The 13,318-nt window shown below is 40.1% G+C and overlaps 1 protein-coding gene across 2 annotated transcripts; it reads right to left on the bottom strand.

The window, feature by feature from the left end:
- Nucleotides 1–417: 417 nt before the first annotated feature.
- LOC307253496 (NACHT, LRR and PYD domains-containing protein 3-like) lies at nucleotides 418–11,658 on the bottom strand. Of its 2 annotated transcripts, none has more exons than XM_080031596.1 (12): nucleotides 11,447–11,658; nucleotides 10,013–10,059; nucleotides 9,550–9,865; nucleotides 6,468–8,280; nucleotides 6,208–6,378; nucleotides 5,762–5,932; nucleotides 5,492–5,662; nucleotides 5,228–5,401; nucleotides 4,945–5,118; nucleotides 3,085–3,258; nucleotides 2,587–2,633; nucleotides 418–2,051 (listed from the first exon to the last, which is right to left on the bottom strand). In XM_080031596.1, exons 3-12 carry the CDS (start codon nucleotides 9,821–9,823, stop codon nucleotides 1,426–1,428), a joined length of 3,795 nt encoding a protein of 1,264 aa, XP_079887722.1. In that variant the 5' UTR covers nucleotides 9,824–9,865; nucleotides 10,013–10,059; nucleotides 11,447–11,658; the 3' UTR covers nucleotides 418–1,425. The 2 variants fall into 2 exon arrangements, with proteins under 2 accessions (XP_079887722.1, XP_079887721.1); XM_080031595.1 differs by having other exon boundaries at nucleotides 9,550–9,833.
- Between the last annotated feature and the right edge of the window lie 1,660 nt (nucleotides 11,659–13,318).

The raw sequence follows: 13,318 nt of genomic DNA, 5'->3' as shown, positions 1-13,318 counted from the left end.
GTGTACCAAGTTTCATTCTTTTATGAAAAAGTAAATCATTTGGCATATCTAGCAGAAAGGACGTTTTTGGTAGGATCATATTAGGCAATTTTTTAAACTTTTGAAGTGGAATAGAGATATTACCGTGGCCGAGTGGGCCTTGATTCCACGACATTTGATACTAGAAAGAGACGTCACCAGGCAAGGGAAACGCGGAGAGTAGGGGTTCAGGTCTTAACAGGTTTACTTTATTAAAGGTTGACATCAGACTCAAGTTACAAGCAAGGAGACACAGCTCCAACAATACAGATGTTTAACCTATATATTACAAGAGCTAGGCTCTTGTTCAGATCTTATCTTATCTTATATATCTTATACCTAGCCTATCCTCAACCGAACTTGTAAAAGGGAAACCCAACCACAGCCATCATCTTCCTCGGGCGAGTGAGCGAAAGACTGAAAGACAGCAATCTTTTTATTTTTTTGTACCAGTCAACATTTTCTTTTACATTTACCTATCGGGCAGAAATTTCAACCAAAGAAACTAGGGGTGTAGCGGTACACAAAAGTCACGGTTCGGTACGCACCTCGGTTTTGAAGTCATGGTTCGGTTCTTTGCGGTACGGTTCTCAGTTAAGATGAAAAATGCAACAAGAAAAAAATCCGGGCAGCATTACCTGCAATTCCATCTTGTAGGTCTTTTTCAGAATAACATAAAAAAAATAATGCTGCAAACAGCCAAGTTCTCCAAAAAATTAAATACTTCTCCTCAAATAAAAAAAAGCCTGTACATTTGGCATATTTACGCCAACTTGACGCCATTCACGGCATAATTACGTATTGCGGTACGGTGCAGTTTGGTACAGTACAGCCTGTATTGTGCGGTTTCGGTACAAATACGTGTATTGTTACACCCCTAAAAGAAACACACAAAAAGAGTTACAAACCAAGCCATAGTATCAAGGATCAGTGACAACTGTTACAGCCTCTTCCACTCCCATCCTGCAGGCCTGGATGGGAGAGTGAACTGCCAGCTGTCAGGCCCTTTATGCCTTTTTGAGGCCCGGCCTAAAGAAGATGTGGTCAAATAATCCAGCCTCCCAATACCTGCCAGAAAAGCAGCATAGGCAGGAAGCTCAAACTGGCAAGAGTGGGAGACACCGTAACACACAGCACTGTTACAGCTGACACATCTGATTAGTTGCATGGAGTCGATACATACAATACGCTGGCAGTAGGCAGTAGGGAGACATAAACATTATTTCATTTTTTTTTGTCTGGTCTTTACTTCTGAATTAAATAAAGATCAGACAACTATTAACGAGACAAAAGAAAGCAGAAAAACAAGTAACAGTATTTGCAATTTTACTCTTTTTCTTTGCACCGTTTGTACTAGTTTTCATTGTTAGTGGCTGGGTCTGCTTTGGATTCAAGTTGCCCTTCCGTTCAATCACTGTCAATCAAAGGGACAATCCCGTACGCTCTTTTGTTAAAAGCCTCATCTTCACTGTCAGTTAGCTCTTTCTCCCGAGGATTCAGAGTCAATGAGGGACCATGACCCAACCTGCCACCCACAGAACTATCGGAGCTAAACCCAGGATAGAGGGGTTCTGTGAATCTGGAGTAAACGGTGTAGAGATGTGTCAGTCTGAGACATGAAACAGTGTAGAAGGACAGAGTGCCAGCAGGCCAGTCAAGATACACTGCAAATTTGCGGCCCTTAATACGGCTCCATTTCGATGTTTGCCTTTTGTTGTGAAAAAGATACCCGCTATCGGAGGACAGACTCCAGGACTTGTCATTCCCTCCAAACTTGCAGTCACTGCCACTTCCTCTCCTACCGATTCCTCTGTAACTCATCGCTATGTTAAATCTTCCCATTCTCCCTCCTACTTCCCAGTAACAGCGACCAGTTAAACCATTACTACACAGAAGCTGTTTGAAATGATCAAATCTCTCTGGATGAAATTTATAGGGCTGTTGCTTCGTAACATATTCCACCCGTCTGTTTTCCTTCGACAGGACAAGCTCTCTGTGTGCTGTGTTTGGGTCCAGGGTGAGTTCACAGGCATCTGATAGAAAGAAAAAAACACAATAAAGAAGTAGTACAATTATTCAGTATTTGCTATGTGTTGTGCCAACTACTTAGTTTAGAAGTTATTCCAATCAACGGTAATAGGCTACTCTGCATCTACAGTATTTATGTGATGTATAGCTCAAATGATCTGAACTGTCATTGGAAAATGTGTAATTGGAAAATGTGCAAATCATTTTTGAGGCTAATCTTTTAAATATCCAATACTCTAATCACCACCAAAGCCTCATCCCCCTAGTATTTATATGGAAAATAATACATTTTTTGTGTTTTTTTTGTAATAAATAATAATTCAAATTCAAATTCAAATAATTCAACTGGGATTTAAAGAATTAAATGACAGTTTAGAAGTTTTGAGCAAGTTAAAAGTTATTCAAGAGATTCATGAATGCTAGGGGCAGGTTATTCCATAAACAGATCTGCCACTCATTTCATGTGACACAAGTCCACACAACATGAAAGCTGCTTTGTTCTCAGTAGTAATAATAATAATAATTATGAAAAATACTTACACTTGCACAGACCAGACCTTAACCTCTGAACTCCGCCATGGTCCAGGCTGAAATAATGAACATTAAAATTGTTAACATTGGTCCTGAGGTGCGAAACACAGCATTGACAGACATTTAAAGGAATAGTTTATCATTTAAAAATGTTTACGATTTGCCTCACTCTCCAGCTAAAAAAACTATTCTTTTAAGGAAACCTTTACAACAAAATTACATTTCAAAACATAAAATTTCCTGTGTTGCAATATCCTTCATATACAACCCGAGTTAAAATCATGATAAACTTTAGTATTACAATTTGGATCTCTATCATTTATGGTCACATTGTACTGTGTTGATTTGTGACAACTTTGGGGAAATAACAATTTGCCTTGTTTTCTTCTCAAAGCTCTGTCCTCTGGTTTCCAAAATTTTTTCTAAACAAAAAGCCCAAGATCCAAGTTGTAATAAACAGTATAATCATTTTATATTCCTGTGCTCCTGTCAAGTAATGATTCATACTTAAGAGTGGACAGACGCCACTGTGGATCATCCAGTATAGAAGAAAGCTTCTTCACTCCTGAGTGTCCTGGATGATTGTAGCTCAGGTCCAGCTCTCGCAGATGGGAGTGGTTGGAGCTCAAAGAAGAGGCCAGAAAAGCACAGCCTTCCTCTGTGACCAGACAACCTGACAGCCTGTTAACATTAATAGTCAATTAATTGTTGTTCTCAAAGTTAAGTTATGTATTTTCGTATTATTTGCTGTATAATGCAACATGTAACATGCATGTTAACCCTTTGATACAGAACATGGGTCTAAAAGTGCCTTGGATTTATATCTTGTGGTAAATTAATTTTATGATCCAGTTTGCCAGGAATTCCTCAATTAATTTGTTTTTGAGCATTCCAAATCTTATTCTTTACTTTTTGATTACAATTCGTTTTTGCACGACTACCCCTTTAATACACAACATGGGTCAAAACTGACCTGCATTCCAGAGTTTCCTCCAGTGTATTCTAGCATTGGTGGCCCACCATGCCTAATTTCCCCCCCGCCATGACAAGCATCAATGATTTGATTACATTTTTTTCCCGGACGCCTACGGACAAGCAATGCGTATGATCAGATAAGTAGTATACTGCTAATGCACATTTATAATGTAATTTCCTACAGCTGCAGCTTAACATTAAAATAATTTAAACAGTGTAACGTGAGTTTACAATTATATTGATACAGACATGAAGAGGCTTCGCCTAACAGCACAACAGTCAATAGCAACATGTCTGCAGTGTGTGAGTTGTACTGGGTGAAAGAATAGCACAGAAAGCTTGACCTTTACAATACTTATCCCTGTGAGTTAAAAACAAAAGCTTTGTAAATGTTATGGCCGCCATTAATTGTCTATGTACGCTTGCCACAAAGGGCAACATGAGCTTGCACTCGCTTTCGCTGTAATACACAGGCTGCATTCAGTCTACACTGAGAGTTTTTTACCCGCCCGTCTCACGAAACAGAAACGCACTTTCACCGTGCGGCTCCAGCATGGGCTTCATACACCTATGTCTATGGTTGTCATCCGGTTACGTCCGCCCTAAAACCCCATACATTGTTCTCTGGCCCTATAGATAGAACAATTTGATTGTTAAGTCAGAATTTTCCGACATAGTTAATGAGCTCCAAAGGATCGTGTCCAGACCAACAGGCTGAGCTATTTTTTTAGCCAGTGGCAGGAAATGTGGTCGGGAAAAAAAATTAAATGATGATGATTGGAGATCACTTAAAACATTTGGTGGAATCAAAATGTAAAATATCGACAGAAAAATTCCCGGCTATGTTTAATAACGAATGTAAAAACACTTCCACACGCACAATGCAAAGAGAACATAAGGGATATCAACTATACAGCTGTGTAGCCTTGATAAATGCACGAATCAGTGGAGCTTATCAGGAAGAAATGCTTCCATTTGCTATGGAGCATAAAGATGTATGGACTCTGGAGCAATGGAAAAGGGATGTGTGGTCTGATTAGTCCAGATTGACCCTCTTCCAGAGCAATGGTTGCATCAGGGTATGAATAGAGGTGAATGAGGTGATGCTCCTGTCATGCCTAGTGCCTACTTTTAGAATTTCAAATTATGATTTGCAGTGGTTAAAAGAAGATTTCTTATAAAAATTTGGAATTTTAAATAAAGAATCACTTTCAGAGATATAGCAAATAAAACTCAGCCATGTATGAAATATCATATGAATGCGGGTCATTTTTGCCCCATGTTGTGTATTAGAAGTGGTTTTCATAGTTTGTGCATCAAAGGGTTAAGAATCTTATCATATGGTGTAAAAGTATATGTGACAAGAGACGTTTAATGCAAATCTCTTCTAACCTGAGAGTTTCCAATCTACATTGAATACTCCTAAGTCCAGTGGAAAGAAGCTCCACTCCTGAATCCAGCAGGTCGTTGTTACTCAGGTCCAGCTCTCTAAGACTGGAGGTCTGGGAACTGAGAGCTGAGGCCAGAGCTTCACAGCTTCTCTTGGACAGTTGGCAGTTACTCAACCTGGATAACATTTGTTAATGATGAAAAGAAAGCTTCTTTTGTTGGTTGTTCTTTAAACTATTTAGTGTACAATAAAGTTCTTAATAACAACGCACTGAGGTCTACTGACCTGAGAGTTTCCAGTGTACATTGTGGGCTCTCCAGTCCAACAGAAAGAAGCTTCAGCTCTGAATCCTGCAGGTCGTTGTTACTCAAGTCCAGTTCTCTCAAACTGGTGGTTTGACAGCTGAGAACTGAGGCCAGAGCGTCAACACTTTTTTTGGAGAGGTCACATGTACCTAACCTGCAGAATAAGAAATAATTATTAACTTCCTGAAGCTGTTACCTGAACCTTATTGTAACATTTATTGTAACATTATAGAAAGCAACTGACCTGAGAGTTTCCAGTTTACAGTGTGGACTCTTCAGTACATCAATGAAAATCAGTACTCCATCCTGCAGTTTGTTCATACTCAGGTCCAGGAGTGTCAGTCTGGAGGACTTGGAGCTAAGAAGAAAGGCCACATCATCACAGCTTTTCCACGTCAGCCCACAGCTAATCAAGCTGAAAAGGAATGGGTCATCAGAGAAATCAGCACTTCAAATGCTCGGTTTCTATCTAATGTGTCAGATTTGGTTGTGGATAGTCAAAGTGCCAGCATACCTGAGAGTCTCAAGTCGACAGTGTGGACTGTTTAATCCCACAGAGAGCAGATTCATTCCTGCGCCCACCGGGCTGTTAGAAAGTTCCAGCACTCTAAGAGTGGAGGACTGGCAACTGAAAACTGAGGACAGATCTGTACAACTCACGCAGGTCAGATTACAGCCTGTCATCCTAAAAAAGAAATAGAAATCATGAAGATAAACTTAACTTGACAAACGTCATTACGTCAACTGAACAAACATCATTACTTTACCTAAAACCACAGGCTAAAAAGTGTACACTGTGTAACAATGAGTAGTAGAGTGCCACCTTAACAAGCACATTCAATTAGAGTTGGATTTTCAGTGCTTCAGGCAAGACAAATCTAGTTTAAATGTAGAGACCAAAAATTAAAACATAAAAAAACAAGATTTAAAAAGAAAAATACATAAATTAAGCAAGCACACCTGAGAGTTTCCAGTCCACACAGTGGATTCTTCAAGCCAACTGTGAGCTCCTGGCAACCACTACTGAAATCGTTGTAACTCAGGTCCAGCTCTCTCAGATTAGAAGCCGGGGAGCTGAGAATTGAGGCAAGAGCTTCATAGCTTCTCCCAGACAGCTTACAGCCACTCAGCCTGAAGATGTCATCGGCACAGAAATAATGAATATTAACCTCAAAATAACATTTACATTATTCAATATGTTTAATAGGTTGTACACCCACCGAGAAAGCCTGGATGCTTCAACCAATGGTAGCATACCCAGAAGACATTCCTCTGAAGCAGAGAATTTCTTGAGGTCAAACACATCCAACTCTTTCTCTGATGACAGTAAGATGAAGACCAGAGCTGACCACTGAGCAGGAGTAAGTTTGTTTGTGGAAAGACTCCCTGAACTGAGGCACTGTTGGATGTCCTCCACTAGAGAATGATCATTCAGCTCATTCAGACAGTGAAACAGGTTGATGCATTGTTCTGGAGAGATATTTTCCCTGATCTTCTTTTTGATGAATTGGGCTGTGAATTGGGCTGTGTCCTGGTTGCTCTGAAAACTGCTTCCTGATTGTTTTAATAGGTTCTGAAGAAGTGCCTTATTCGTCTGCAGTGAGAAGCCCAGGAGGAAGCGGAGGAACATGCCCAGATGTCCATTTTGACTCTGTAAAGTCTTTTGGACTGCACTCTGGAAGAGATGGGTCAATGCAGATTCCTCTGTGGTGTGAACAGACAGCTGAGTGGTTGATTGTTCTTCAGACAAGAGGTTCACACCAAAGTTGATGAATGACACAGTGACATGAACAGCAGCCAGAAACCCCTGAAAGCTAAAATGGGCAAAGCAGAAAAGCTTTTCCTGATTCAGCCGAACGTCCTTTTGAAAGATCTGTGAGAACATTCCTGGGTAGATAGAAGCAGCACTAATATCAATGCCGCACTCGATAAGATCTGATTCATGGAAGATCAGGTTGCCTTTCTGAAGATGCTCAAAAGCCAGTTTTCCCAAAGACAGAATCAGCTTACTGTTCTCTGTGTTCCAGATTGGATCCGTCTCAGCTCTTCTGTGATATTTGACATTTGCCACTTTGGACTGATCTATAAGAAAATTGATATACATCTCTGTCCAGGTCTTAGGCAGGTTCCCCGTGTCACTGGTTTTCAACAAATCCTCTAGAACTGCTGCAGTGATCCAGCAGAAGACTGGACTGTGGCACATTATCCAGAGGCTTCGTGATGCCTTGATGTGGTTGATGATTCTTCTAGCCAGCTCTTTATTTCTGACTCTCTTCCTGAAGTACTCCACCTTCTTGGGATCAGTGAACCCTCTTAGCTCTGTCATCGTGTGAATGAACCGAGGGGGAATCTGACTGGCTGCCTCGGATGTTGTGGTTATCCAGATGCAGGCAGAAGGGAACAGTTTTCCCATCAAGAGGTTTGTTAGCAGCACGTCTACTGAAGCTGAATCAGTAACATCATATAGGGTTTCGTTCTTGTGGAAGTCCAAAGAAAGTTGACTTTCATCTAAACCATCGAGAATAAACAGAATATTGAGTTTATCAAAACTGCTTATTTCTGACTCTTTGGTTCCAGCAAAAAAGTGATTAAGAAGTTCCACCCAGCTGTATCTTTTCTCCTTCAGCAAATTCAACTCTCGGAAAGTGAATGGAAATATGAACTGTATATTGTTGTCGACTTTGTCTTCAGCCCAATCCAGGGCAAACTTCTGAGTCAGGACTGTTTTCCCCATACCGGACTCTCCTTTTGTCATTAATGTTCTAACCAATACATCTTGAGCAGGCAAGGTTTGAAAGAAGTCTTCTATATTGAACTTGTTTTCCAAATTAGGTGGTTTGTTTGTTGCTGTTGCAGTTTGTCCAATCTTCTGTTTAACGCTGACCTCTCCAGACTTTTCCTCCGTGATGTGAGGCTCAGTGTAGATCTCATTCATCAGCATTTGCTCCCCAGATGCTGTGGCTTCCCCAAACAAATGCTTAAACTTCTTCCTCAGGTTGGATTTGACTTCACGCTGGCAATCATTGAGAGTCTCTGAAAGAATAATCAAGAGATCATAAGTGGCGGAATTGCCAAACAAATGCACACACATTTCTATATCCTTGTTTTGTAATGTTGTAACACTGTTCTTTCTGAAAAACATAAGTTTATTCAACCAATTCAATCCCTAAATAACAGATTTCTTTGGCAACTTGGGCAAAGGGGAGTTGGGCTTTAAACACAACTCTGTCATGTACAGGTGATACTCGTATTATTAGAATATCATGGAAAATGAATTGGAATTGAGGCAAGAATTCATTCAAAAGGGGCCCAAACCAAGTACTGAGTACATATGGAGGATTATACTTTATAGAGGGCTGACATCTGTATTTAAAATCCCTTCTTTATTGATTTCATGTAATATTCAAATTTTTTGAGATTTAGAATTTGGGGTTTTCATAAGCTGTTAGCTATAATAATCAAAATTATAACAAATAAAGGCTTGAGATATCTCACTTTGCATGTAATTAGTCTATATAATATATTATTTTCACCTTTTAAGTTGAATGAACTTTTGCATGATATTCTATTTTTGAGTTTCACCTGTATTTTCTTTGAAGTTAATATGATGTTTACAGATGTATCTGAATCTATGTATTGAGCTGTCAATCTTTGACAGATATGCAGGTCGAATTTTGTTTGTAGCAATGGATTTTCAGTTGAATGGCATATTGTATATTTGGATTAAGTGACTCGGTAAGTGACTTTGCCTCATACATTTACTACAGTTTGGGGTTGAAGTAGGTTCGCCCACTGTCTGTAATGATTAATCATCAGAGCTTGGCAGATGTGTGATTGGATTCAGTCGATGCGAGGATCGCTGGATACATTTGTCAACACTTCAAGATGGAACAGTGATCGTAGCCTACTCTACGATCTAAAGTCTGAATGAGATAAAGGTTCTATACACCTGAAATATGTAGCAGCTTCAGTACTGGGGAAATTGCCTGGATTTTGGTCTGAGGTACAAATAAGGGCTTGCAAGTAGTGGTACTGTATGAATTTGAAAAAAGGGACTTCCCTAACAAATAATGTTTGGACCTTGAAAAACAAAATACTGATTTAACTGTGTATGATTTCAATAAGGGTTGGTTTTCCAACAATAGGAGATAGATCCTGTATAAAACATGGTAGAAATGTGTCAGAACTGACCAGTAAAGACATAGTAGAACACTTCTTAATACTGTTAACATGGTCAAAGATGATAACCCAGTGTTATAACACCGCATTTACACATACAATTATGTTTTATCCCCTTCTTACCTTTTGATGCTGGGTTGATGTTTGATAAACTCTGTGCCAAATCATTCCTTTTGATTTTCTTTAAAACAATTATGGTCACCTCCACTGCATTTTCGTTGTAGGTCTCTGTAATCTTGTCCACTGTGTCCGTCCTGCCAGCATTTTCTAATTGGCTCTTTGGGATTGCTGGGGCCCCTTCCAAGACACCAGCCTGCTGCAGGTACCATTTGAACTTTTTGAACTCTTCATCTGCTAAATTCTCCAACGTATCCAGCAGGTCTATGGGTGTTGCCATGGTCTCCTTCCTGAAATACCATTACATCTTTGAAAAAGCAAACTTAAAAAAAATGTATAATTAGGGTGCATTAATATCAGGGAGATTAACATTTATCAATAGACAATGATGTTTTGTAGTACTAAACTGTTTATAAATGTGTTAGTTATACTTCAGCTTGGGGACTTTAACCAAAACATGTACACTGACCTGTAGACGTTTCTTGCTTCTTTGCAGCAGATGACAGCTGTAGTCAGCTTGGAATGACAGGAGTAAGAGCGGTTTAAACATTAAAACGGAATATATAAAAAAACTGAACTAATGAATAAATCAATATCTTAGGTAAGCTCATACACTATAAAGAGAGAGGATAGAATGGGCTGACTTAGAGCGTTTTCACACCTTAAAGTCGGAACCAATGTTTTTAAAAAAATGGCACACCTGCTCCGACCAGGTTTTGTTCAGAGTTTTAAATTAAAGTTGGCTCTTAAAGCGATACCCTTTAAGCAAATAGAATACTCCTTTGGAAATCATGGACCCAATTACGCCCAATGGTGTAGTGTTTTGATCCACTGAGTCTAGTAGTTTAATGTTTGATTGCTTTACAATGTCATGTTATGCACTGAGAGAACAATCGGTTAAATAAATGAGTCAATTTCAAACAGTTTCTGACATCATTCCACTGTCTCCTTATTTGCAGCAACAATTTTGTTTTCGGATCTGTTTTCTATGATTATTCATATTGACAAACTGTTCCTCTTAAGTAAATTAAGCGGCACACTTATTTTTACTGAGCTGCTCGCAATCAGTCAATTTGTGTAAAGTTAGCAAGCCTTGCACTGCCCTTAACAAATATCTTTGACTTTGCTCTAATATGCTGCATGGCACCTGTATGAGACCTCTTATAGAGAGGTGTGTGCCTTTTTCTATGTACAAAATGCGAACATTTCAAAAATATCCTTTTGCCTTTTCATTAAAGACTGATGAGGGGAAAACAATATTTCAATGATTTTAGTGTAAGGATGCAACAGTACACTGAGCACTGTACAATAAAAGTGCCTCATACCTCGCACGTCTTGCTGAGCGCACAGCAAAAATGCTGTGCGTTCAGCAAGACGCGCGTCATAATTGCGCAGGTCTGAGCCAGACGGCTTCTACTCAAACGAGGCTAGTGTTTTTACGCATCCTGTCTATCAAATGTGATAGGCCTATGGCCTATTGGCTCGGGTTCCCAGTCAAACCACACCTAATTTTCTCAACAACGGCGACAACGACACTTTTCCAACACGGTGCTTCCATTTGGGTCGGATCGAGTCCGGCCAGATTCTAACCACAAACGGACTGCAGCAGAGTGCGTTTGGAAGCGCCGAGACCACCTCTTCAGCTGGTTCTCTGTGCGCGTGTTTGCCCCCCGCAGTGCGATTGCTGTATTCACACCTGCCTGAAAGATGCGAACCGAAGGCGGAAGTGCACCTGAGTTTGTTTCAGGCGAACTACTCACGGCAGGTGAAACTTAAATAACTATGATGCCAAACTAGATGTGAATAAGGACCATCTGTCTGTATGTGCAGTGAATTTGTTATCGGCATTGAAGGCCACTTCCTATAGGTTATTCTATGAAAGTAAATAAGTGAAAAGACATACCTTTTTCTCCCCATGCCAGAGGTCTTGATTTAAGGTCCTTCTTATGTCATAGAGTTTGAATCTGCGTGGTATTATAACAGGTGTAAAAGCGAATGTAGCATTGACTGACCGGATGACTTGGAGAGTAAGTAGACTCCCAGAGACTTGACTTTAACTTTATTATAGACTTGAATTACTTGACGGACCATCAGCTTACATGCACGCTGTATACAATGGGACTCCTCACACTGATATCGCTCCGCCTCCACATCATTAATCACATTACAACAGTATACATGCGCGGCACTATACTACATCCCCCTTTCTTACAGTTAAAGTTACACTTCACAGTTGCTGTAATACATGAACTGGACGCTGTTTCATTACCAACTCTGTTAACTTGTAAACATACCAATACATTTATCACTTGTATGCTTATGGTTATTCTTTAACTTTTCTGTTGCTGTTTTGTAGAGTGACTGGATGCAGAGTTGAGTGTTCTCCTTTGGGCACAGCAGACTGAAGCACTGAACTGGAGCTTGGTAGGGGGCTTCTGAGCACATACCTGTCACATGTGTGTTTCTCAGGATGAGCAGGGCGAGACGAAGGTCTGTGTTTGTTTGTTGTGCTTTTTGTAGCACATGTTTCACTGTTTCTACAGTTATTTCAGCTAGTAATACATTGGACTGTGCATAACCTGGGCTGGAATGAGTGACTTTAATGCCCCATGATGCTGCAAAGTTTCTTATTTCTTGACAAATGGATCGTGGTCACTCACTAACTCATACATCGGATCGGGCATCAGTGTCAAACGTAGAGCTGGAGCCTCCATCATATTCCGGTGGTCTCTTGTTTCCTTTTTCCTTCCTGTATCCTTAGGTTTACGTTTTTCTTTTTCTTTTTTTTCTTTTTGCATTTTTATGCTTTATTGATAGTGTAGAGACAGAGTTGAAATGGGGCAGAGAGGGGAGTGACATGCAGAGAACGACCGCGGGCTGGAATCGAACCCGGGTCCGCTGCTGGCCGAGGCCCATGGGGGGGACGCCTTACCAACTGAGCTAAGGGCGCCTTTATTTTTGACGAACTGAGTGAAATTAACTGTGCTTTGTGCTGGAATCCTTTTCTATAATAGAATATTTCGCTATTGTAAAAGAAACACACCAAAATAGTTCCAAACCAAGCCATAGTATCAATGAGTAGCGAAGCAGCACTGTAACACCTGACACATGTGATAGGTGCATCTGAGGCGTTCTGTGAATCTGCAGTAAACAGTGTTGTTTCAGTCAACTCATCGCTATGTTAAAGCCTCCCACACTCCCTCCTACTTCCCAGTAACAGCGACCAGTCAAACCATCACAGAAGCTGTTTGAAATGATCAAATCTCTCTGGGCGAAACTTATAAGGCTGTTGCTCCTCCACATATGTCACCCGTCTGTTTCGCTCCAACATCTTTCTGTGTGCTGTGTTTGGGTCCAGGGTTCACAGACATCTGATAGAAAGAACAAAACACAATACAGCAGTAGTACATTGATATAGTCAGTATTTGCTATGTGTATAGTCACCTATGTGGCAGTTATTCAAATGAACGGTTATACTCTGCACAAGTACAGTTTGTATGTGATGTAAAGGCCCATAGCAAATGATCAGGCACAGAGCAGTGACTCCCAAAAGGACTGTGATTGGAAGATGTGCTTCGGTTAGATTAGCTTTCATGTCATGTAACAATTCCCACCTGAAATACAGTATTATTTATTCAGACTAAACACAGTTTGTCTATAAGGGGATGCATGTCTGAGAAGTAGGACTAGATAATGTTCTTGTGCTCTCTTACTTGTATTTATTTTAGTTAATTTTGTATTATTACTTTATACCAAACATTATTTGAGACCCATT

The sequence above is a fragment of the Ammodytes marinus genome (assembly GCF_949987685.1).
Source record: "Ammodytes marinus genome assembly, chromosome: 7".
NCBI lineage: Eukaryota > Metazoa > Chordata > Actinopteri > Uranoscopiformes > Ammodytidae > Ammodytes > Ammodytes marinus.
This window is presented reverse-complemented; position numbering and strand designations above follow the sequence as displayed.

Bases quoted from the DNA above. Each gene is read 5' to 3' on its own strand.
- LOC307253496 (XM_080031596.1), bottom strand. From the start codon at position 9,823: ATGGCAACACCCATAGACCTGCTGGATACGTTGGAGAATTTAGCAGAT. The intron at 6,379-6,467 runs GTGGGTGTACAA...TGACATCTTCAG, and splicing joins GAAGCATCCAGGCTTTCTCG to GCTGAGTGGCTGTAAGCTGT. The intron at 2,052-2,586 runs GTAAGTATTTTT...TCTTTCTATCAG, and splicing joins AAGGTCTGGTCTGTGCAAGT to ATGCCTGTGAACTCACCCTG.